General features: G+C 40.6%; 1 protein-coding gene across 1 annotated transcript; it reads right to left on the bottom strand.

The window, feature by feature from the left end:
• Nucleotides 1-513: 513 nt before the first annotated feature.
• DPPA2 (developmental pluripotency associated 2) lies at nucleotides 514-21,397 on the bottom strand. The gene is made up of 8 exons (XM_058732532.1): nucleotides 21,250-21,397; nucleotides 19,228-19,316; nucleotides 8,691-8,838; nucleotides 6,645-6,808; nucleotides 6,499-6,552; nucleotides 5,052-5,310; nucleotides 3,282-3,477; nucleotides 514-622 (listed from the first exon to the last, which is right to left on the bottom strand). The coding sequence occupies exons 1-8, from the start codon at nucleotides 21,395-21,397 to the stop codon at nucleotides 514-516; spliced, it is 1,167 nt and encodes a 388-aa protein (XP_058588515.1).
• Between the last annotated feature and the right edge of the window lie 5,188 nt (nucleotides 21,398-26,585).

Genomic DNA, 26,585 nt, shown 5'->3' with positions numbered 1-26,585 from the left:
ATTTCACTCTGTACTTTCTGCTCAATTTTTTCTGAAAACCTAAAACTACTTTAAAAACGTATGAATTAAAACAGAACTAAGTTATGGGGCGCCTGGGTGGCTCAGTCGGTTAAGCGTCCGACTTCAGCTCAGGTCACGATCTCACGGTCCGTGAGTTCGAGCCCCGCGTCGGGCTCTGGGCTGATGGCTCAGAGCCTGGAGCCTGCTTCCGATTCTGTGTCTCCCTCTCTCTCTGCCCCTCCCCCGTTCATGCTCTGTCTCTCTCTGTCTCAAAAATAAATAAAACGTTAAAAAAAATTTAAAAAAACCAAAAAAAACAAAACAGAACTAAGTTATATTCTATATAACTAAATACTTGAAGTAGCAGTAGCAGTCACGTCTTGGCAAACCTCAAGCACAGAATCTAGACACTCACATCTGTGCCCAAGGCCTCAGGCAACACTGAGGATGGTCAGGACAGAGCACGACAGTCACTGTGATGAAAATCAATAGTAGCCACAGGATCTCCACCATTTATTCTTTATTAAAATATGGCCCACTCAAAGGGAAAGATGTTGATGTATTCAAGCCACGTCGCCTCTCCTTCCCCATTGCAATTAATCTTTTCATTATCTTCTTATTCCTATAAAGAAAGTTAGAAAAAGAATTTTGAAAATTTGTTACAATAAGATAGACCATTCTATACCACAATAAAGCAGGAATCCACTTCTGGCATTTCTTAGTAGTTTGCCCTACCACCTACGATTTTACGTGGTAAAGAAAGGAAGGATTGTTCACTTAACATCAGGGCACATATTCTATACACTACAATCGGTTCCATGTTCCACTTCTTTACATTTACACGTTCCCTTTTTTTCTTGTACCTTCTTCCCACATCCCCTTTTCTCTTCACACTCGATCACATGGTTTTCCCATTTATATATAAAGAAGCAAAAGAGAGGAAGGAAGAAAGAAGGAAAGAAGAAGAAAGGAAGCAAATGAGCTCCCTTGATATTGCTGCCTCAACTACTATCTCATTCTCAGCTCAGGTAGAACAGATTATTAATATGTCCTGTTCCTATGTTCTTCACATGTTCTACTCCAATTGGTAACTACCCTATTCTGTTTCTACTGACTCTGTCAGCATACTCTCAAAAAGGCCACCAATGGTATCCTAAATTGACATTCCCAACAGCACTACATTAACCATAGTCTTACAATGGCCATCTCACTGCGGGGCCATTTCCTTCTGAAACTCTTTGCCCATTGCTTTCTTTTAACTTACCTTTCAGCCTCTACCTGTACTTCAGTCTCCATTGCTCACCTGCCATTGAGATGCTGATTCTCTTTTGGGTTCTTTCCACTACATACTCCCATGCACAATTTATATGCTAAAGACTCCCAAATGTGTTTCTTTCTAGCCTACATGTCTCCCAGAACTCTAGACCCATGGCCAGCATGACCCATGTATCCCATCCTTTGCCACTGAACTGGACTTTTCTATCTTTTCATCTAGTAAGACAACAACTGTTCCCTCTACTCCTACATTTCTTTTATTTGTTCCATTATACTTTAAATTCTTTGCCAGGCTCATAGATTCTATCTTTCCAGAATTATTATAGTAATCTCTTACCTTCAAATTTAGTTTCTGTTGCAAGATTTCAATTCACTTCCTAAAAAACCCCTTAGTTTTCTTTTCTCATATCACCTCCATCCAACTCCATTGTCAAAAGCTGAATTTTTTACTCCTAGATCAACATTAGGAGCTCTATAGTCTATATAAAATCTAAAGCAGAGCTTATGTGTATGCCCAATATATATTTCCCTGGGTGGTGAGTAGGTAGTTATATTCCCAAAGGAGTCTATGTCATAGAAGTGACTAAGAAATTACAACCCACAGGATAACATGAAACCTTATATATAGATATAAAAGTTACAATGATCTGCTCCTCCCCTTCCCAGACTTTTTGTCAATATAAGCTTCAATCATATTGAGCTATTTGCCATTTCTCAGTATGTCATATTCTTTCAGTTCTATGTATTTGGATGAGCAGTTTGCCCTAATTATTACTTTCCAACTGGTAAACTCTTCCTTGGTACATGTAATCCCTTGGAAAGTTTCCCTAAGCTACTCCAATGTAGGTACTACCCATACATTTCTTTTTCTTTTTTTTTAAATATAATTTATTGTCAAATTGGTTTCAATACAACACCCAGTGCTCATTCCAACAAGTGCCTTCCTCCCTGCCCATCACCCACTTTCCCCTCCCCCCTCCCCCCATCTACCCTTAGTTTGCTCTCAGTCCTTAAGAGTCTCTTATGGTTTGCCTCCCTCCCTCTCTATAACTTTTTCCCCCCCTCTCCCTCCCCCATGGTCTTCTGTTAAGTTTCTCAAGATACACATATGAGTAAAAACATATGGTATCTGTCTTTCTCTGCCTGGCTTATTTCACTTAGCATAACACCCTCCAGTTCCATCCACATTGCTGCAAATGGCCAGATTTCATTCTTTCTCATTGCCAAGTAGTATTCTATTGTATATATAAGCCACGTCTTCTTTATCCATTCGTCAGTTGATGGACATTTAGGCTGTTTCCATAATTTGGCTATTGTTGAAAGTGCTGCTATAAACATTGGGGTACATGTGCCCCTGTGCACCAGCACTCCTGTATCCTTTGGGTAGGTTCCTAGCAGTGCTATTGCTGGGTCATAGGGTAGGTCTATTTTTAATTTTCTGAGGAACCTCCACAGTTTTCCAGAGTGGCTGCACCAGTTTGCATTCCCACCAACAGTGCAAGAGGGTTCCCGTTTCTCCACATCCTCTCCAGCATCTATAGTGTCCTGATTTGTTCATTTTAGCCACTCTGACCAGCGTGAGGTGATATCTCATTGTAGTTTTGACTTGCATTTCCCTGATAACTACCCATACATTTTCACAGTCTCCCTTACTCTTTTTCATTCAAGCGTGCTACATGGATTTGGTCTTACATATTTGTGTATACACAAGTGAGGTATCTGACATGTGGTGAACTCTAACATCTTTTTTTTTCCTTAAAATACATCTCTAAAATGGAGGCAGTTAAGGTCCCACCTTGGATACTTTGTTAAGATTTCTAAGAAGCCATATTCATCTGAGTTCTAATCCATTACTATGTTTTTTGCTTCCTATTTTTGCCTAATCTATATAGCAAATGAAGAAAATAATATATTGGCCCTCCACCTTCTCCTACTAAATTATTCAGAAACCCATTTAGACATCTCCTTTTCTGTGTGTCAGACTTAGAAAAAGACTTAAGGGTTACCTCTTAGCACATTCAGGGCATAACATGTTATCTTCAAGGCCCGGGGATGGGAAAGTACAGGCGGGCAACAGGAAGAGAGAAATCATCCTCTTGGGGGTGTCAGGCACCCAGGCCTGACCTGCATGAAACTGCAGGCGAACCCAACCTTTTGTGTCTGCCAAGAGAGGTCTGCCATGGACCACACACCACCTGACACCTGAGGAGGGAAAGAGAAGCAAATATAAACAGCTAATCCAAGGTCTCAGAACATCACTCTGGGTTTTGCTCTTATATTCTGTTGATGACTCAACTGAATGAAAAGCATGAAAAAATGTCCACCAAAGACACTATAATCTAACTTCACAAATTACGTAGCACAAGCGATGACAATTAACTTTAAAAAAAAAAATTAATGTTTTATTTTATTTTTGAGAGAAAGAGAGAGACTGAGTGCGAGTGGGAGAGGGGCAGAGAGAGGGAGAGAGAGGGAGACACAGAATCTGAAGCAGGCTCCAGACTACAAGCTGTCAGCCAAGAGCCCAACTCATGAACTGCAAGATCATGACCTGAACCAAAGTTGGATGCTTAACCAACTAAGCCACCCAGGCAAACCTGGATGACAATTAATATTTTCGGATGGTTGCTTTGTGTCTAAGATTTTGCTAAGTGGTTTACATATACGAATACATCTATTCTTAAGAAGATTATTAATATTGACCTTCTATTTACTTTTATTTACAGGTGAGGTAACTGAAGCTTATCGTGTTAAATATTACAATTTTCCCAGAACCATGACATGGATCTAGATATTCTGATTCAAAGCCCGTTTGCCCAACTATTATACTGTACTGCCTCAACAACACAAAACAGGCAAAAAGATCTTTGTTTAAAAGTCCAAGGAACAGGGCCACCTGGGTAGATCAATTAGTTGAGCATCTGACTTCGGCTCAGGTCATCATCTCGAGGTCTGTGGGTTCGAGCCCCAGGTCAGGCTCTGTGCCGACAGTTCAGAGCTTGAGCCTGCTTCAGATTCTGTGTCTCCCTCTCTCTCTGCCCCTTCTGCTCGCACTCTCTCTCTCTCTCTCTCTCAAAAAGAAAACAAACATTGAAAAAAATTTTATCAACAACAACAAAAAAAGGCCTTGAGGTAGGGAAAGACAGGGAAGGCTCAGATTGTGGCTGACCACATTATCAGATTATGCTTTCTTCCCACCTCAGACTTTGGCTTATGATAAAAAAGTAAGCACTCAATCACCTAGCTCAGACACTGGTCCAGGTAAAACTTGGCTACCTAGCAACCAAAAGATAATCCATATATAAGTCTAATATCAATCTACATTATTTTAACTCTTTCCTTTTTACTACCTTTCAGTATGAGACTAATAAAATATTAAATTTAACTTAAAAATTTTTTTCTTTTATTTTTGAGAGAGAGAGAGAGAGAGAGAGAGAGAGAGCAAGTGGGAGAGAGAGAGAGGGAGACACAGAATCCAAAGCAGGTTCCAGGCTCTAAGCTGTCAGCACAGAGCCCAATGTGGGGCTCGAACTCATGAACAGTGAGATTATGGCCTGAGCCAAAGTCAGGCTCAGACTGAGCCACCCAGGCACCCCTAAAATTTAACCTTCTTTCTAGGGAATAGTACTCACTTTTTTTTTTTTTTTTTTAAAGTAGGCTCCATGCTCAACATGGAGCTTGAACTCATGACCATGAGATCAAAGAGTTGCATCCTCTACTGACTAACTAAGCCAGCTGGGGGCTCCAGTGCTTCCTTTTTTTCAGGTTGATCTTACCAGAGGCTTGCAGCAGAAAAGTCTCAACGGAAACAGGAATGGGACGTGAATTCACAGACTTGGATTGACTGGCTCTTGCAGCAATTCTTGACCACGCTGCCAACATGCCTTCTTGTGCTGAAGTTATCACTTCAACTATATTAATCCCTTCCTCTCTTTCACTCTTCTTACGTTTCCGAATCCTTGCTCTCTTGGTTGCCATCTTGCATTTTGTGGAACATGACTGCAATTTGGCCTCTGGTGATATTTTAGGAATATTCTGCAAATGGTGATTCATGGTGAGTATTCAGTGAAGTGCTACTGCCCTAAAGACTTTTGTGTTTTGTGTTAATTTTATCATTCTTTATACATTGGCCCATGTATATAAGTGTGGGAAAGATTTAGGATTGTTAGTTCCCTTAGAGCAGCAGTTTTCTAGGAGAAATTTTTGATTGTTAAAACTAGGGGTTGGGGAAGCAGAGGGGCTCGCTACTGACATTTAGGGGATAGAGGCCAGGGATGTTTAGGCCTAAAATGCAGCAGACAGCCCCCCCACCAAATAAATTATTTGGCCCAAAATGTCAATAGTCTTTTTTCTTTTTTCATTATTGAAGTAGAGTTGACATACAATAATATATTAGATCCAGGTGTACAACACAGTGATTCAACATTTACATACATTACCAAGCAATCACCATTAAGTCTAGGCACCATTTGTCACCATACAAAGTTGCTCCATTACTGACTATATTCCTTATGCTGTACATTGCATCCCCATGTCTTATTTACTTTATAACTGGAAGTTACTACCTTTCAATTCCTATCCCTTATTTTGCCCATCCCCCCCACCCCTCCCTTCAGGCAACCTCCAGATCGTTCCCTGTATCTATGAGTCTGTTTCTGTTTTGTTTTGATTGGTTGTTTTTTAAGATTCCACATATAAGTGAAATCATATGGCCCTTGTCTTTCTGTCTAACTTATTTCACTCAATACCCTCTAGGTCTACCCATATTATCGCAAATGGCAAGATTTCACTCTTTTTTTTAAATTTTTTTTTTTCAACGTTTTTTGTTTTTTTTTTTATTTTTTTTATTTTTGGGACAGAGAGAGACAGAGCATGAACGGGGGAGGGGCAGAGAGAGAGGGAGACACAGAATCGGAAACAGGCTCCAGGCTCCGAGCCATCAGCCCAGAGCCTGACGCGGGGCTCGAACTCACGGACCGTGAGATCGTGACCTGGCTGAAGTCGGACGCTTAACCGACTGCGCCACCCAGGCGCCCCCACTCTTTTTATGGCTGAATAATATTCCTTTGTATCATATATATATAACATTTCCTTTATCCAAAATGTCAATAACCCTGGCTGAGAAATCTTGCCTTAGATATACAACATGTAGAGATGGTGGGAGAGTAGATACAATTCACAGTCAGAACTCACCTTAACATTGTCACCACACCTCTTACTCACCTCGTTTATTTCAGAGTAAGCATGTTTCTGGAGCCTCAAATAAACATCTATTTTCTAAGGAAATTAAGAGGGGAAATAAAAATTATAAATTGATAAAGCTTTCCACATTTACTCTGTGCAGCAGAGTCTCCCAACAGTGTACTCACCCGGCCATCGGTACTCAAATTAAATTGTTGGCACCAGTTTCGCAAAGTGTCCCAACGTACTTTATTAACCGGAGGCAAACTGGTTGGCAAGGGAAGGATTGGTGTATTACAACAACTATGTTTTGGACAAGACTTGAATTGTTCATTCATTTGAAGATGACAAACTAAAAAAAGAAGGAAAGGAAAGCAGTAACAATTTAATATTTCTAAGATTATAATTTAACAAAGTTGTTGCTAATTTCTCATAACCCAATTTACATATATATATATATATATATATATATATATATATATGTTTTCCCTCTATTACAAGTAGAGTAATAGATTCTGTAATTAGAGGACTTACCCAAGGTCACATCTCCATTAAATGGCAGACCTGGAACTCAAACCTACATTTTGAAATTCCAAATCCTAGGTTTTTTTTTTTTACATTACATACAACTTTTTACTGCCATCAACAAACATCTGGACAGAACATTTTATTGGATTGCTACTCCAAAATGTCTAGATTTTGAACAAAAATACCAGTTGTCCTGAGAGAAATCAAAGAAATCACTCAACCAACAAAGGTCCTGCATTCTGTCTGCCCACCTCATTTTCCTGGTCAGCATCCCATCTCATCTCACTCTGCTTAGGTGTAACCTGTCACTGTTTACTTTGCATTGAAGCCCTTATTCTTGGTCCAGAAAATAAAATCATTCTGAAAATACTTATTTGATGCTTTTATGTGAAACACTAAGAACAGATTTAAAGGGTCATGACATTAAGAGCTGCTAGATATTTGGTCAGTAAGTACTTATCAAGCAAAATACTAATAATTGGAGGAAATGTTGATCAAAGGATACAAATGTTCAGTTATAAGATGTTCAGAAGTTCTGGGGATCTGATGTACAGCATAGTGACTATTGTTTTTTTAATTTTTTTTTTTTTAAGATTTATTTTGTTTTTAGAGAGAGAGCCCAAGAAGGGGAAGAGGCAAGGGGGAGAGAGACAAACAGAAAGAAAGAGAGACTCTCCAGCAGGCTCCACCCTCAGTGCACAGTCCTACATGGGGCTCAATCCCACAACCCTGGGATTATGACCTGAGAAAAAAATCAAGAGTCAGATGCTCAACCAACTGAGCCACCCAGGGGCCCAGCATAGTGACTACTGTTAACAATATTATTCTGTATGTTTAAAAAAAATGTTTTTAATATTTATTTTTGAGAAAGAGACAGAGTCTGAGCAGGGGAGGGGCAGAGAGTGAGGGAGACAAAGAATCTGAAGCAGGCTCCAGGCTCTGAGCTGTCAGCACAGAGCCCAATGCAGGGCTCAACCCACGAACCTTGAGATCATGACCTGAGCCACCCAACTGTCCCATATGCTGTATATTTTAAAGTTGCTGAGAGTAGAGGTGCTTGGGTGACAGTCAGTTCAGCACCTAACCTTCGTTTTGGTGTGGGTCATCTCATGGTTCATGAGATAGAGCCCAAAACTGACAGCACGGAGCCTGGTGGAATTCTCTCTCTCCCTCTCAAGATAAAACTTAAATAAAGTAAAATAAAATTGCTGAGAGTATCTTTAAATGTTTTCACCACAAGGTGGGGGTGGGGGACGTAACTGTGTGAGGTGATAGATGTGCTCGTTGACCTTATTTTGGTAATCATTTTGCAATATAAATGTGTATCAATCACCACATTGTACACCTTAAGATTATACAAGGTTAGATGTTGATTATATCTCGACGCTGGAAAAAAATAATTTAGTCTTTACGAGAGGTATGTAAAGTATGCATTAACCAAAATGAAAGAAGATTGAGCTCTATAGGTTGGGAATTTGAATTCATAGTCTGCTGACTAGAAGACCATGCTCTGTCCAAGGCACTTCACACACCCATTTTTGTGTCTTAAGAGCAAGTCATGGTGCCTAATAAATGAAGTCTAGGAGTTTGAGAGCTCTTTTACCACAGATACTCAAGGTGAGATTTAAGGAAAAAAAGGAGAAATCTTTTCCCTGAGCTTCCCAGAGCTGGGGGAGCAGCAAACTGAGCAATCACTGTCCTCATACCTTTATCGTTTGTCCCAGGCATCTCCAGGCCAACTTCTGAAGTTGAAGAAACACTTGGTTCCACCTGATGTTCTTCATTAGTTTCTTCATTAACTGGAACCAATGTGAGAACCACAGTGTCTTCCTCTAATGCCTCCTCAGAGAAATTCTGGAAAGGGAAAGGTCAACCACAGAGTCTCATTGGATGCCATATACCTAAACTGCTTATTTTCAGAGCACAATTGATAAGAAACTCAGAAGCCAGTAGGTGGCTGGAGAGCAAATTTATGGTGATTCCCTGAATTTGATGTTGATTAGCAGACCTTTTATTAGATAAGAGAAACAGGGGTGCCTGGCTAGCTCGGTCCATGGTGCATGTGGCTCTTGATCTTGGAGTTGTGAGTTCAAGTCCTGCATGGGGTGTAAAGATTACTTTAAAAAATAAATAAATAAATAAATAAATGCCAGACAAACAATGAGAAAATGGACAAAAGTAGATGCACAGATGGGTGTAGATGAAAGGATATGTCTTGAGCTTAGGGAAACCATCTCCCTCAAGGCCTTCCTCTCCCTCCACTAAAACACTTTTATTTATCTGCTAAAACTATATGGAATGTGTTCCTGCCTTCCCATCTTCCATCATGATTCCTGATGATTCCCAATTCCAGCTATCATCAACTCTCACTGATAGATGCAATAATTCCCTATTACTCCAAGCTGCATTCTTTCTGCAGATTGCTCTCCTGCTTTTTTTTTCTTTTCTTTTTTTAAGAGAGAGAGAGAGAGCAGGGGAGGGGCAGAGGAAGAGAGAGACTTTTAAGCAGGTTATCCATTTAGCATGGAGCCAGAAGCGGGGACAGACTGTGAGATGATGACCTGAGCCGAAATCAAGAGTAGTGCCAAACACTTCAATGGCTTATCAAAAACGGCCACGCATGACCTACAAATTTCTGTAGTCTGACCCCTGCCTGCCACTCTAGCTCAAGACCCCTGAGCTTTCTAAGTTCCAGGCATACTGTCCTTATTTCAACCCAACCAGAGAGTTTACTCTCTGCTGCAATCGCAGCAACACATCCAACGCCCAGTTAGGAAGGAAGTGACATTTACCGGTTTTGTCCAGTACATGTGCACCGCACTACGTGCTTTCTGTATTTCTCTCACTTAATCTTCACAGCACATGTATAATAATTTATCAGTATTCTCACTTTACAAATTAGGCAACTGAGTCTCAAAAATTAAATGAACAATGTCAGAGTAACGTGCTTAAGTTTCTGAACGGAGCTTTTCCTCTCAAATCCAAAGGTGAATCAACTCCATCCCAGTCCCATTGCAATACTCGCTTCTCAGAACAGCCAAGTAGATCTGAGGGGGCCATGCCCTTCCCCCTATTTCCGACTCAATGGCTTCCCATTGCTCATACTCTCATCCTGCATATGTATAACACCGTTAAGCTTTTGTTTTAATGTTTATTTATTTTTGAGAGAGACAGCACACGCACTGGGGAGGAGCAGAAAGAAAGGGAGACACAGAATCCAAAGCAGGCTCCAGACTCTGAACTGTCAGCACAGAGCCCAGGAACCGCGAGATCATGACCTGAGCCAGCGTCAGATGCTTAACCCACTAAGCCACCTCAGTGGCTCCCCAAGATTTTATTTTTAAGTAATATCTACACGTAAGGTGGGGCTCAAACTTAGAACCCCAAGATCAAAGATCTCTCGCTCTACCAGCTGACCCAGACAGACACCCCTGTGTAACACTTTTTCAAAGCACTCCCATGCACATTCACTGGTCAGCTTAAAAAAAAAGTTATTAGGGGAATATTACTCCACTCCAGAGAGTGGAGTCTGAGAGGCTCAAAGCAGCGATATGACTTGCCGGTCATCCATATACTTAATATTTGGGAGTAGGAGAAACTCCCCAAGGGAAGAAACCAGATTGGTCACTTCACTTTCTGACCCCATCCACAATACCCTTTCTCACTTTCTTTTTATTCTTTTTATTGTTTCTTTAGGTTTTCCATTTGCCCAGCTGCAACATGTCTTTCTACAGAATACATCCCTTACGTCGGCCTGGGAACGGAAATCTTTATTTTGTGTTTTTCACTCTGACCCAAATAGACACAGAGCCACAATCGTGGGTAAGAAAAGTAATAATCCACTTACAAAGAGGAGGGACTCCAAGATGGAGATTTCTTACCCTCAGAAACGAAGTCCGGTGGCATGAAGTAAACATAAGCAAGCTCTAGAAAGACTTTGAAAAATGAATCTGTAGGAAAATCCATTCTATGGGAACGAAACCTACCTGAGCGCTGTTTTCATAACTCGAGTACGCCATTTCCAGGAATACTTAGGGGAAGGTGAAGCCTGCAAGGTTGGTTCACCGGCCCTTCACTCCTTTTCACCTGGGGGCTTCCAGCCTGATTTCTCCTTTTATAAGCAAATGTCTCTGTCTACTTCCTGTTTCCCAGAAGAGGGGGGTTTTCCTTCCTCCTCTTCTTCCCCTCCCTCATTATCTGACAGTGTAATAATTTCATCAGTTTTGCACTCCCTCTGGTCCATTATGTGACAGTTGAGCTGTTGGGTAATGAATATCACTCCTAAGATTTTTTTTTTTTTTTAAATAAGATTTTTAGGGGAAGCCGCTTGGCTCCATAGGTAGAGCCTGTGACTCTTTATCTCGAGGTCATGAGTTCAAGCCAGATGTTGGACGTAGAGTTTACTTAAAATAAAAAAATAAAATAAATAAAATAGAATAAAATTTTGTTATTATTTTAAGGTGAGATGTGGGAGAAACTAGACGTGACAAATTCTTGCTAACAAGTTGCAACTGAATCAAAAAATATATTTTTAAAACATTTCTAGGACAATATTGATGTTGGTTTGAATGATGTTATTATGGAGGGAGTAAAAAAATAGAATCAGAGGTATTTTATAACTGATTTATGCCCATGGGTGTGTCGTTCACTGGGAGATTAGATTTAAATTGTGGGGGGTGGATAACAATCTCTCCCGGATCAAGTTCTAAACACAAATATTAAATCTGCATTACTGGTGAGCTGGGTACAGGGAAGGATTTGGCTGTTTACAACACAAGCAGCAAGGGGCGTCTGGGTGGCTCTATCGGTTAAGTGACCAACTTCAGCTCAGGTCATGATCTCACTGTTCATGAGTTTGAGTCCCACAGGGGGCTCACTGCTGTCAGCAGGGAGCCCACTTTAGATCCTCTATCCCCTTCTTTCTCTGCCCCTCCCCTGTTCACGCTTTCTCTCAAAAAATAAAAACAAAACAAACAAACAGAAAACACTAAGGCAAATGATGGACAAATGAATGCAGAAAAAACTGCAAGCACTTGGAAATTGCTGGAGCATAGTGCTGGAGGCAGGATGTGACAAGGCAGGATGGGATAAGAGATGAGGCTGGAAAAGTCACAGATGTTTTCATAGGTCACTCTAAGAAGCCAGAGCTATTAAAGGAAAATAGTCACAAACAGTATGGCAGTACCGGCATCCATTGGTCTCTCTTTGGGCTTTCTCCTTCCTTAGTAAAATGGTCCGGTCCATCAATCTTAGGACCCACTAAGCCCAGATCAACTTATACATTTAAAGTGTGGTCTGCAAGGTCTCAGCTTCAGTTTACTGACGGCTTCCAGAACTGGATCCTTGAGGGCAGGACTCAGAATTCAACAAGCCCTTAGGGTAATTCATTTGCACCTAAAGTCTAGAAGCCTTCATTAGATGAGGGTGTGACCAAATGCATTTGGATTAGGCAGATAATGGTTGGAATCCTGGCTCCTCCCTTCCAGGATGGAGAGTGAATCAGCCCTTGGAAATTTAGCCAAGAAAGTACTCATCTACCCACACGGGTGTGACCCCCACTTGATAGGCTTTTTCTGGCTGGTTTAGAAGGGTATTGCACTTAGTAGCCTGAACTGATACCAGTATCTTAGGCTAGGGCAGGACTTCCAGGGGAAAGACAATTTTATTACCATATTTAGCATTTATTACAATATATTTATTTCTTAGATTTCCCTCCTGTTTTTTGAAAATTTTATACCATGGGAAAGTCCCAACATGTGCAAAAGCAGACATTACCACGAAACCTCATGTTTACATCATCCAGTTTCAACAACTGTTGACTTCCAGCCGATTTGATTTTATCTAAACCACCACCTAGTCCCTCTCGCCTAGGTTATTTTGAATGGCATACCAATCTGTAAATTCTCTTATCTTTAATTTTTCTTACAAGTTTTTGTTGTTGTTCTTGCTATTGTTTAAAGAATTATGTGAATTTCCTGTAGACTCCTATCTGGATTTTGCTAATTTCATTTGTTATTCCATTTAGCCTATTCTTCTATCTTCTGTATTTATTGTAAATTGGTTTGGTCAGATTTAGGGATGGCTTTATTTATTTATTTATTTATTTATTTATTTTTAACAACACTTTTCCTCCCTTTCACTCTATCTCCTTAAACTTCTTTTTTCATTGAAGTATATTTGACATATAACATTGTGTAAATTTAAGGTATACAATATTTAATTTGATACATTTTCATATTGCCATTGTAGGGATCATTAGCAACTCTATTAAGTTCTTTAAGCTTAAATGCCAATTTCTTGGAGTCATCCTTAAAAAGTTGCTCCTGTTTTCTCACTCTTTTCCTTCATAGAATTCATTTGACTGTGTTATTCTGTGTATAGTTGGGATTTCACTGTTTAATTTCATCTCCCAAATTAGATAGCAGGCTCCAGAGTGCAATGACCAGATATGTGTGGGTTACCCTTGGTCTACACAGAGCCTTGTACTGTGTCTGGCTCAGAATAGAGGCTTAATCAATGCTAGTTATTCAGATTGCTTTAGTTTCCACCTTCCCCTTCATCCTGCCTGATTCTCTTTTGAGCAAAATCCCTTTGTGACCTAGGCTGTAGGATAGATTTTTTTTTAAAAAGAAAAAAATTGTTTATGATACTTATGTTCTAACATTTATTCTAATATAAGACTATAGTTATGAAGTAAAATGTATCACCCATTTCAAATTTTCAAATGTATTTTATTTACTGTATCATATGTTAAATATTTATAAATGTATGTATTTCTTATTTAGGTAGTACTTTTCAAAATCCCTTTTTTTAAGTTGATTTATTTTTGAAAGAGAGAGAGTACACGCAGAGGAGGGCTAAGAGAGGGAGACTGAGGATTTGAAGCGGGCTCCACACTGATAGCAGAGAGCCAGACTCGGGGCTGAACTCAGGAACAGTGAAATCATGACCTGAGCGGAAGTTGGAAGCTTAACTGAATGAGCCACCCAGGCTCCCCTCTGTTTTTTTGTTTGTTCTTTCATTCATTTGTTTGTTTGTTTGCTTTTTTTTTTTTTAATCAGAATGACAACTCTGCAAGTGTAAATGTTCATGGAGCACCAATACATAGTAGATAAAAGTGAAGCAACTCTCTTAATAAAGCCAGTTAGATGATCATATTTAAAAAAAAAAATAAGGCTTCTCAGATAGGGAAATAAAAACTCATCAGCCATCCCACAGAACACTGAGGTTCTGAGAAACGGTTTGGAAAGTATGGTTCAGTATCACTACCAGGTGGGAGGGACGGCTACTGAGTTCTTCTGTGCTCTGAGGAAGAAAATGAAAATTACACTGAAAGATGTTTCCAACTTTGCCACATCATTCAAGAAATTCTCACTTGAAAGGATTATTGAATATATTTCTACTTTAGAATAGTTACAATCCTGATCTTCTGATTGAGAATAAATTTGTTTTTTGTTTTGTTTGTTTTCTAAATATCTCTTTGGTATCATGGATGACAGTCACTATTAGGAGAATCTAAATTCAGAATCCAGACTCATTAGGTCTGTCCTCCACCGTACTGGGTCATTCAGAGGATGTGGTTAGAACAGAGCATGACCATCATGGGGAAATGAGGTGGGGAGGGCAACTGTCCATGACTGGACAGGGAATTGATTTGGGTGTAGGTGCTCCAGTAAGAGTTGTAAATGTAGGTATAGCCCTACCAGCAAGTGTAGGAACTGAGCAGTTGCCCTACTCTCTGGGAACTTAAAGCTAAGTAAAGTAAGCCTAGGCTCCCCCCTCTGTTGTGTCATCAGTTACTTGTTCCTTCCAGAGTTTTCTACCTCTCCTTCTTTACAGATTCTTTGGTACCAGCACATAAACATTTTGAGCCTGTCCCACTTAAATGAAAGACTCTTGTGTGCACACCTGTATCCTCTGACACATTTAACTACTATTATCTCCCCCTTTCACAATTCAACTTTTTTGAACTTATCTTCTTACTCTAGTTCCTCTCGATCCATTTAATGGTTTTTTCCCTCTTTTCTCACTACCTAACCCCTAAAACATGGGTGTCCCATACAGTTCATTTCTCTCTCTCTTTTTTTTTAATGTTTATTTATTTATTTTTGAGAGAGAGAGACAGAGTCAGAGCACAAGCAAGGGAGGGGTAGAGAGAGAGAGGGAGACACAGAATTGGAAGTTGGCTTCAGGCTCTGAGCTGTCAGCGCAGAGCCTGACGTGGGTCTCGAATTCATGGACCATGCGATCATAACCTGAGCCCAAAGTTGGGTGCTTTAACCAACTGAGCCACCCAGGCAGCCCTATTTCTCTGCTCTTGACCATGCCTTACACTTTCCTGGAGCAGCCTCATTCATTTCTCTAATTTCAACTACCATTTACATGCTAATGACTCCTCCATATAGTATTTGTAGCCCAATGTTCTTGCCTGTGTTACCAACCCGAGTCTTGGCGTATCATATTATGCACTTCAAACACACTTAAAAAAAATAACCTCATTGTTTCCCCCCCAACTTTCAACCTCCTTCCAAGGCCCTTGAACATCATGAACTGCATGGATCCACTTATACATGGATCTTTTTTTATGCAGTACAGTGCTTACTGTGGATTATTTTCTCTCTTATGAGTTTTTTTTTTTAGCTTTTTAAAATATTAAGTAATCTTTATCCCCAGGAGCTTGAACTCACGACCCTGAGATCAAGTGTTGCATGTGCTACTGACTAAGCCAGGCAGGTGTCACTTCCTTGTGATTTTCTTAATATCATTTTCTTTTCACTAGCTTACTTTATTGTAAGAATATAGTATATAAATCATATAACATTCAAAATATGCTAATTGGCTGTTTATGTTATCAGTATGGCTTCCAGTCAACAGTAGGCTATTAGTTATGTTTTGGGGGGAGTCAAAATTTATAAGTGGCTTTTTTATTGCACAGGGGTCTGCACTCCCAATTCTTGTGTTGTTGAAGCGTCAACTGTATTTCTTCTCTTTTGAGATGTATTACCATCCACTCAGTGATTTAAAGGCAGAAACATAACAAATGCCTTAAAACACCCCTTCCCCTTAAACTCCAAATTATCAAAGTCCTATGGAGTCAAACACGTACACTTTTTGCTTGATTTTTATCTCTCTTTAACTCTACTGCCATTTTTCTTGTCTAAAGCATCTCTAACTAGTTATTGAAATCTCTACCTGGTCATATTACCACCCAACCAACCCATTCTGGATGCTACAAAATACTGAGTATATGTGTAGGGTAGGCAGAAATTCATCCTCTACACTTCAAGGTCTTCCAGCTGGACTAAGAATCAAATTTACATGAGACAGGTTAACAGGAGGAAAAAAAAAATTATGTGCACACAGAGGCCCAATCTTGAAACTGAGATCCAAAGAAATGATTAAGGTAGGTGATTTTTATACATTTTAGAAAAAGGACAATAAACTCATGAAGAATTGACAGGTTAAAGAAAACAAGACTTTTATTAGTAATGAATTCTAATTGGAATTTGGAGGTAGATTAGTAGAAAAGTAATAAGGTTTATGTCTACAGCTTTCTCAACTGTAATGTTTCCATCTTTGGTGATAAGGATGTCTTTTTAGTACAGGAAGAGTATCTCCCATATGGGAGACTTGTTCCCTGCTTTCAAGGGGCAGAGGAGCATCTGAGTGTCCTTGCAGTGGTTGTTTCCCAAGTACCTTCAATCCAAAATATTCAGTATAGGGGCGCCTGGGTGGCTCAATTGGTTAAGCAGCCGACTTCGGCTCAGGTCATGATCTCGTGGTCTGTGAGCTCGAGCCCTGCGTCGGGCTCTGTGCTGACAGCTCAGAGTCTGGAGCCTGTTTCAGATTCTGTGTCTCCCTCTCTCTGACCCTCCCCCGTTCATGCTCTGTCTCTGTCTCAAAAATAAATAAACGTTAAAAAAAAAAAAAAACACAAAATATTCAGTATACCCGGGGCCCCTACATATGCTACCTCAAGAGGAATTTATAACTAGAGAATTTGGGATTTGTGCACATCAGGGCATAATAGGAAGCAGTTTCAGAAGTGCTGAATTGGCCTTCCCACTATAATAGCTCTTAACCCATAAGCCAAGGACCCTTTGTGATGGGTTACTTCGACTGTTAAGTGTATCAATTCTAATCATACACTCAGAGCCTTGGTGAAATGATCCCTGGCTGTGTTCATAAAACCAGTGAGTGAGTCAGTGAGTTTCCTTGAGTTAGTCTTTTTTTTTTTTAACTTTTTTTAATGCTTATTTATTTTTGAGAGACAGAGCATGAGCAGGGGAGGGGCAAAGAGAGATAGAGACACACACACACACACACACAGAGACAGAGACACAGAATCAAGCAGGTTCCAGGCTTTGAGCTGTCATCACAGAGCCTGATGCAGAGCTCAAACCCAAGAACTGTGAGATAATGACCTGAGACAAGTCAGATGCTTAACTGACTGAGCCACCCAGGTGATCCTCCTTTAGTCAGTCAGTCTTTAGCCAGGATTTCAGCTGTTACCTGCATCCTTTAAACCTCCCCAATATAACAAAGGTAGGGGGTCATGATGATAATTTGAGTATAAATATCAATTTAGACCTTGTGCCCAATAATTTTTAAAATGTCTCATTTCTCTTTTCAGTGTAACATGGTTAAATGGCTATACATCCCTTTGGAGAAAAGACTAGGGAATCATTATGAGAAATAATTGTCATGGTAGTACAGGGTCCTTCCTCCCAGGAAACCAGCCATCTCATCACCTAGTAGGTTCTGGATCTGAAAATCAGTTCAGGTCTGGGAGCTAAGCAGACATGGTTACTTTTTACTAGGGTGGCTGCACTCAGCTTTCTGCTCCTCTATTCTTGACTTTTGATTGTAAATGTTAAGAATCATCCTTTTTACAATATATACATATATCAAATTACTATACTGTATACTTTAAACTTGTAGAATGTCATATGTCAATTATATCTCAATAAAACTGGGGAAAAATTTAAAAATACAAGTAGTTGACTTCCTACAAAGAAGAAGAAGAAGAAGAAGAAGAAGAAGAAGAAGACAACGACAATGACGACTATGTTGACTACACGAATGACTACTACCAAGTTGGGGAGGGAGAGGTGGAAGAGGAGGGGGAGGGGAGAAGGTTGTTAAAGAAAAGCAGCAGCAGCAGCAGCAGCAGCAGCAGCATTCTTGTTGGCTGCCCATCTCCTTTGCCCTAGGGATGCTCTGTTAACCATCTCCACTGATCCCCCAGAGTCAAGTCCCCTTAGCTGCCCTCCAACCTTCCTGGTAATTGTGGCCTCCTGGTTTCTGCTGGTTAAGTGACACGATCTAACTCATTTACTTCAGAGCCCACTATGCCCAGAATGACATTAGCAAGCCCAGTTCTGTGACTGCCTTACCTACCATCAGCCCTCTTTGCAGAGGACCATTGCCCTTCTCAGCAATGCTTGTGCCCTCTCTCCAGCATGTTTCTCATGGCCTTAGTGAATGCTAGGTCCTCTGTGCCCTCCTGAGGAACATCCTCTGCTGGGTTCCTGGCCTCACATAACATATCCATCCCTGCATGTCTACATTCCTGTCTTCATATTCCCTCCTCTACCTTTTGCCAGGGCAGTGTGGGCATTCATACTTTGCTCAGTGCTAGCTGTCACTGTCTCTGGGCCTCTAAGAATCATCCTAGTAGTAAATTTGTCCCACCTACTAAGATCCTCACTAGGATGTTAAATTCTGTGCAAGAAGAAAGTACCCCCCAGGGGCGGCTGGGTGGCTCAGTTGGTTGAGCATCTGACTTGACTCATGATCTTACAGTTCATAAGTTCAAGTCCTGCATCCAGTGCTGACAGCTAATAGCTCAGAGCCTGGAGCCTGCTTCAGATTCTGTGTCTTCCTCTCTCTCTACCCCTCCCCCTTTTGCACTCTGTGTCTCTTCCTCTCTCAAAAATAATCATTAAAAAAATTTTTTTTAATTAAAAAAAAGTGCCCCCCAAGACAATAAATTCTTGCTTATCTAGTGCTGAGCTCTGGTCCTTTCGATCAGTTGCTCTCAAAATCTAATCTGAGAATTATCCCCTTACTTCTGCCAGTACATGCTAATTTCTGCAGATCCTTTAGTGTATGTTCTCTTCCTTCCCTTGCGAGGCCCTTCCCTAGCTGGGTTATGCTGGAATTTAACTCTCAGTTATTGGCCTAGTAGCTGGGAGAGGGGTTTGGAGGAATTTTTGAGGGGGTCACCTGTTACCCTGTTACCTTTGAGGGGAAGGAAATCTGTGCATCATCCTCCAGCCCAGAGGTGGTGCTGCATCTTACTAGGGAACCACAGACCACCTCTGTTAGTTCTGAGAATTATTAGCAATCTACAGAGTTGACACTCTCAGTGGCATTCATTTCAATGTCCCCATCCAATGTTTCAGGGTCCAAGATTTACCCAACCAGGTTGCTGACTTTAGCACAACAGACCTGCCTTTGCTAAAATACTAAGTCTCAGTAGCTCTGCAATTTTAGCTATCAGAGCTTGTTTGCAGCTCGGCTATGTCCATTCTTCTAACATGAGATCCATGGGCCTCTGTAAACTACAAGCTCCTTGGCTTTCATATCTCATCCTTAGTCTTTCAATGTTTGCTAATGGTCCTCAGTTCTTCATTATCCCATCAATGAACATTACTACAGCTGACCAATAACCAGCCAATTCCACTGTATTTATAGATCCCTTAACATCTATATTTCCCAAATGCTTGTATTACTTCATTTGCAAAGATATTCCCTACCAGGACATTTTTTCCCATCACCTCCACTAAAATCTCCAGCAATTAAACCACCTGTGTGCGAGGGACTAACCATCCCTTACACGGCATTCAAAACTGTGTCCTTTTATGTTCACCAGCAGGTGAATGAGCCAGTTCCAGGATCCCACCTTATCTATTTTCTGACTGCTCCTGGCACTACATGTATTTGTTCATGTCCTCCAAGAAGCAGAAAGCTAAGATAAGATAAGGTGCACAAGAGACATGCTATAGGAAACAACTACGAAGGAAAGGAGAAGTGAGTCAGAAGGCTGGGAGAGCTACCAGAGCATGATGAAGCTTTAACCCCTGTGAAGGAGAGGGAAGGGAGTTTGGGGAGTTAGATTCTTGAACTATAGTGCAGTTGTAAGAAAGTTTTTGCAAGGTTGACAAGGAGTCCTCGAGTCTAAGCTACAAGACTGCCTTCCCTTAAGAGTCCCTGCTGCAGTTAGTGGCTGGGAATAGCAGTTTTAGCATAGGCACGAACTGCATGGTGAAGAAACTAAAGTTGGGGCCACTAACCAATTACTCTCCCTGCAGTACAGAGCTGGAAGGCACATTTGCATGATCCCATCATGTTGAGATACTCTTTCTTTGCCTGAATGTCCTGAAGACAGGGAAGAAAAATAGGGTTTACTCAGACATTCCTCTGCTGAGCACATCAACACTTTATACTTCCCTCTGAAATTATAATTACACTCAATGATGGGTAAAGAACAGGGCCAAATCACTTGGCTCAGAAATCAATTTGGGAAAAGTGTTGACATTTGCCAGTAGAAAGAGAGCTATGGCAAACGGACAGATGCCTTATGGGAAACTATTTTCCAAACTATGGACTGTTAAATGATAAGTGGCTTAATCCATCACTTTCTTTCTATTTGAGGCGTAAACTTGAACTCCTTCCCTCTTCCCGATCAGCACTTTTTTTGAGATTTTATTTTATTATTTATTTTAAAGTGTACTTCTTTTTTGAGATACAGAGGGAGTGTGAGCTGAGGAGGGACAGAGGATCTGAAGCAGGCTCTGTGTTGACAGCAGAGAGCCCAATGTGGGGCTCAAACTCACAAACAGCAAGATCATGACCTGAGCTGAAGTCAGAGGCTTAGCTGACTGAGCCACACGGGTGCCTCTTTAAGATTTTAGTTTTATGGGGCGCCCGGGTGGCTCAGTCGGTTGAGCCTCCGACTTGGCTCAGGTCATGATCTCATGGTTCGTGAGTTCGAGCCCCGCATCGGGCTCTGTGCTGACAGCTCAGAGCCTGGAGCCTGTTTCAGATTCTGTGTCTCCCTCTCTCTGCCCCTCCCGTGGTCATGCTCTGTCTGTCTCAAAAATAAATAAACATTAAAAAAAATAAAAAAAGATTTTATTTTTAAGCAGTCTTTACACCCAACGTGGGGTTCGAACTTACAACCCTGAGATCAAGAGTTGCGTGATCTACTGACTGAGCCAGCCAGGCACTCTAAGCACTATTATTATCAATCAGTTTTACCAGAGAGTTTTTCAGTCCAGGACTGTGAAGTGGTACTAACAATAGTGAAGACTACTGCTATAAGGTTCTCTGATCCTAATCTCTTTCTTAAGTATAATCGTTGTGCAGCCTCTTGATCCGGGTTATTTATCACAATCCTTTTAGCCATGTCAAGAGTTGTGGCCACTCGAGTCTTCATTCCCTTTCAGGTCTGGGCGGAGGCACTGCAACTGCCTAATATCAAGCCTCGTCTTGAATATGACAACTTCTGTTTAAGTGAGCATTGTCTGCAAGTAGGTCTTGTGATCAGTGTCCAAAAATGAGGTACTAAAAAAAATGTATGTTGGGGTGCCTGGCTGCCTCCGATGGAACAGCATGCTACTTTTGATCTCAGGGTGGTGAGTTCAAGCCTCATGGTTGGTGTAGAGATTACTTAAATAAATAAAACTTTTTTTTTTTTAATGTTATTTATCTCAAGAATTCAAAACACAGGTGGAGGCAGGATGGGCCATGGAGAGAGCCATGTATGGGACTTGAGACCGAGAATAATGTCCTCTCCTCCTTCCCCATCCTTCTGCTTTCTCTGGCCTCACTTTATACAAAGTTAGGCAAAATAATTCATTAACAGAATTATGACTTTACATGGTTACTGCCTTCCCAACAAGTGACTTTTTTTTTTAATATGCATTTTACAGAGTCTCAGTTAATAAAAGGACTCACATTCCCATCTTTGTCCTGAGCAGCACAAATTCCCAATTTACTAACCCTGCTATCAGTGCTCAAGTTCTTTTTTGGCACCAGCTACATAAAGTGTCCCCAGATAGCCCATCCATTGGGGGGCACACTGATCAGCCAGGGAAGTATTCTATTTGGGGCAAGTTAATATTAAAGAACAGAAGCTAAGAAAGATTTTAATAAAACAGGCATAGATCATGTTTGCATAGACCTGTAATTTGTGAAGTGTATTACATATAATTTCTCATTAAATCTTTACAATCCTTTGAGATAAATTAGGTAACAGGTACTCAAAATCAACCAGCAACTTAAATAGCACAGTTGGTAATCAAACCTAGGTCATACACTCCTTAATCTTCGCAGGTCATTAACAGTTTACCCAACACACACACCTGCCATATTGTTGTTTTGTTTTGTTTTGTTTTGTTTTGTTTTGTTTTGTTTTGTTTTGTTTTTGGAGACTCTACCCTCAGGTCAGGTCATTGCACATCAGGTTGCAGCCATGTTATTGCCAACTATCTCAGGCAATGAAGGCACATAAATACTCAGTTAACAATTGCCTTCATTTCACAACACTTACCATACTACATGCACCCAACTGCATTGCATTACTGCCTTGTTCCACTTTGCAGAACTCTCAACACACAGCTGCATTCTACTTAAGTCTAGGTACCTTTGTTTTATTTTAATTAATTTTTTTTTTTTTTTTTTTTTTTTTTTTTTTTTTTTTGGAGAGAGAGAGAAGCAGGGCTCGTACTCACTTGAAGCAGGTCTCAAGCTCAGGAACCATGAGATCATGACCTGAGCGGAAGTCAGGTGCTTAGCAACTGAGACACCCAGGCAGGTTCCCTTTCTTTTCAAGAAGGCTCTGCACCTAACATGGGGCTTGAACTCACAACCCTGAGACTAAGAGTCACATACTCTACCAACTGAGCCACCCAGGCACCCAAGTCTATGTATTTTCTGACAGAGGAGCATACTTTTTTTTTTTTTTTTCCAACTTTTTTTTTTTAATTTATTTTTGGGACAGAGAGAGACAGAGCATGAACGGGGGAGGGGCAGAGAGAGAGGGAGACACAGAATCGGAAGCAGGCTCCAGGCTCCGAGCCATCAGCCCAGAGCCCGACGCGGGGCTCGAAATCACGGACCGCGAGATCGTGACCTGAGCTGAAGTCGGACGCTTAACCGACTGCACCAGCCAGGCGCCCCCAGAGGAGCATACTTAAATGCAAGAAAAACAGCTGTCACTGACACATTAAAACACAATACCAAATATCATTTTCCTAGAGTTATTCCATTCTTTTGGGCCTATAATATGCCTGCCACTCTGGCCATTATTTATTGGCTTAGAAAAACCATCAAAATTCCTGTAGGGAGGGGCACCTGGGTGGCTCAGTCAGTTAAGGGTCTGACTTTGGCTCAGGTCGTGATCTCATGGTTTGTGAATTCAAGCCCATGTCAGGCTCTGTGCTGGCAGCTCTGAGCCTGGAGCTGCTTCAGATTCATTTGTCTCCCTCTCTGCCCCGCCCCAACTCGTGCTTGCTCTCTCTCTCTAAAGCAAACATTAACAGGGGCTCCTGGGTGGCTCAGTCAGTTAAACATCTGACCTCAGCTCAGGTCATGATCTCGCAGTTCATGAGTTCATGCCCCACATCAGGCTCTCTGCTTACAGCCTTGAGCCTGGAAGGAGCCTGCTGCAGCCAGACTGTGTCTCCCTCTCTTTCTACCCCTCACCCACTCACACCGTCTCTCTCTCTCTCTCTCTCAAAAATGAATAAGCATTAAAAAAAAATTTTAATAAAACAAACATTAACAAAAAATTAAAAACAAAATTCCTATAGGGAAAAAGATTTCCTTATGGGATTTTTGTTGGGCAAGGTGACATACCGATTCTAAATTTACGTAGAGAGGGTTCTTCAAACTCAATAAGAAAACAAATGATTCAATAAAAAATAGGCAAAGACTTTAACAGCCACTCCAACAAGAAGCTATATGGAAGGTAAATTAACACCACAATAAGATACCATTATTCACCTATTTCAATGGCTAAAACTTAAAAAACTGATCACATCAAGTGTCAATGAAGAAAGCAACTGGTTATGATACATTTCTGGTGAGAATACAATTATGTGACAACTATTTTGGAAAACTGTGGCAGTTTCTAATAGAGCTGAACGTACACTTAGTATATGACTAAGCAACCTCCCTGCTTGGATATTTACCCCAAGAGTGAAACTTGAGTGTTCACATAAAAACCACATGAGAAAGTTAATAGTGGCCTTAATTGGTAATCGCCCAAACCTAGAAATAACCAAATATCCTTCAACTGGTGAACAGGTAAACCTATTATGATACATCCACACAAAGGAATACTACTACTATTCATCATAAAAAGGAACTAATGATACATGCAAAAACATGAGTTAGTCTGCAATGTACTGTGCTAAATTAAAGAACCCAGATTTATTCTATTTATAAGACATCCAGGAAAAGGCAAAATTGTAAGAACAGAAAATAGATCACTGATTTCCAGAGCTGGGAGAGGGGGTAGGAGTTGACTTGAAGAAATTTTCTGGAGTGATTAGAGTTCTACACCTTGTGTATGTAGTTACATGACTACATGCATTTGGCAAAACTTATAAGACTATACATTAAAATGAGTAAATTTCACAGCATATAAATTATGCTTCCATAAACGTGAGAAGGCTAAAGAGATTAAATAAATTCCCAAAGCCACACAGTTACTGAAATGGCTAATAAGTGTCTGGTAATTACAGACAACCTCAGTTCAGGAAACAGAGATAGAAACAAAACATAATAGGACATAATACAAATTACAGCAATTATTCTTGGCTGAGTATCTATTTATCACTTGCCTGACACCGTAATTGTTTTACATGCAAGTTTTTTTTTTAATCTAGCCACCCTGCAAGGGTGGTTTGCTATCTTCATTTAAAAAACTTAGTAAACTGAGCTTCAAGGATGTGAAGTTGAACTTATATCTAACTACCCCATAAGTTTAGGGCTCTTGTGTTCTTAACAAGAAATGTGGTGACTTCCAATCAGTATGTGCAAAAAATGGTTATTTTTAATGTTTATTCATTTCTGAGAGAGAGGAGTGAGAAGGGAAGGAGCAGAGAGATAGGAGTCAAAGAATCTGAAGTGGGCTCTATGCTGACAGCAGAGAGCCTGAGGAGGGGCTCGGAATTCACTAACTGTGACATCATAACCTGAGCTGAAGTCAGATGCTTAACTGACAGAGCCACCCAGGCGCCTGGTATATAAAAAGTTGTAAGAGATGGAACATATCAAAGGAGGTTATCAAAGAAGTAAGATTTAAGCAGGGTTTTGAGTAACTTCTAACAAAAGGCTCTTGGCTTTTTGTTTTTAAAAATGTTATTCTCTACACCCAACAGTGGTGCTTGAACTCACAACCCTGGATCAAGAATCACATGCTCCACCAACTCGCCAGCCAGGTGCCCCCAAAGCTTGTGTTCTTTAGGACAAAACAAAGGTCTTCTGTTGTCTTGGCCTACATTCCTTTCTAGTCTCAATCTAGATCTGTATTCTCAGGTTCTGAACTCCCAACATACTGACCCTCCAGTTTCTTTCCTACTCATCTCAGGATCCTCACAGGCCCTTCCCAAGGGTCAGAATTCCTTTCTTCTCATTTCCAGTTCAATGCTTATTTGCCCTTCAATCTGATGTCAGCTCAAAACTTTCAGGGAAATATTCCCATAGGTAATGGACTTAGAAGAGATTAATAACATTTGGAATAATTTACTTCCTCCAGGGCTTCCAATGTAGGTGGTGCCATAGCCAGAGAAAAGATAATCCAAGCAAATCCTTCTGAGAAGTGTCTTCTGGACCCAGTGATGTCATTTTTTGTAAGCCAGTATCTCCCCCTACTCTGTTTCATTCCAGTACTGAAGTTCTCCTTTCTTATCCTTCCAAACATGGTAATTTCAACAATGTTCTTATCCTGCAGGAAATGATGACTGAAATATTGGGTGATTACTGATGTTTTTAACACCTTTGGACTTCACATTCTAAAACAGGAAGATGGCGTACTGGAAAAAAAGACAAATCTTCCTGCTAAGTAGTTTTAAAAGAACTTGCTAGAGACCTTCTAAAATAGTACTGAGATATATTTTTTTCTTAAACACTTACTTTTGATAGAGTGAGTGGGAGGGGGCAGAGAGAGGGGGACAGGATCTAAAGCAGGCTCTGTACTGACAGCAGAGAACCCGATGTGGGGCTCGAACTCATGGAACAGTGAGATCATTACCTGAGCCGAAGTTGGATGCTTAACCGACTGAGCCACCCAGATGCCTCTAAGAAACCTTCTAAAAAGAATACAAAACAGAATTCTGGGTGCTAAACACAGCAGAACATTTTTCTTCCCAAGAAGTGAGTCAAAGCAAGAAATTATTTTCCCAGAGAATATTGGGTACAATCAGAGAGTGAGTATGTAGTAATACTTTTAGATAGAAGACAGACTTTTTTTTATACTGATTCCTAGGTAACTTGTAATTCATTCCTTTTACAGTTCACTTGAAACCTTTCCACATATCATTCACTGAACAAACATTTATTGAGCACCAACTGTGTCAGGCTGTTTT

This window comes from Neofelis nebulosa, chromosome 5, assembly GCF_028018385.1.
Source record: "Neofelis nebulosa isolate mNeoNeb1 chromosome 5, mNeoNeb1.pri, whole genome shotgun sequence".
NCBI lineage: Eukaryota > Metazoa > Chordata > Mammalia > Carnivora > Felidae > Neofelis > Neofelis nebulosa.
This window is presented reverse-complemented; position numbering and strand designations above follow the sequence as displayed.

Excerpts from the sequence above, each read along its gene's own strand:
- DPPA2 (XM_058732532.1), bottom strand. The coding sequence starts at position 21,397 with ATGGCTAAAAGGATTGTGATAAATAACCCGGATCAAGAGGCTGCACAA. Across the intron at positions 6,553-6,644 it reads ATTTGAGTACCGATGGCCGG|AAAATAGATGTTTATTTGAG; the intron begins GTGAGTACACTG and ends TAATTTCCTTAG. Across the intron at positions 5,311-6,498 it reads CTTACTCTGAAATAAACGAG|AATATTCCTAAAATATCACC; the intron begins GTGAGTAAGAGG and ends CACCATTTGCAG.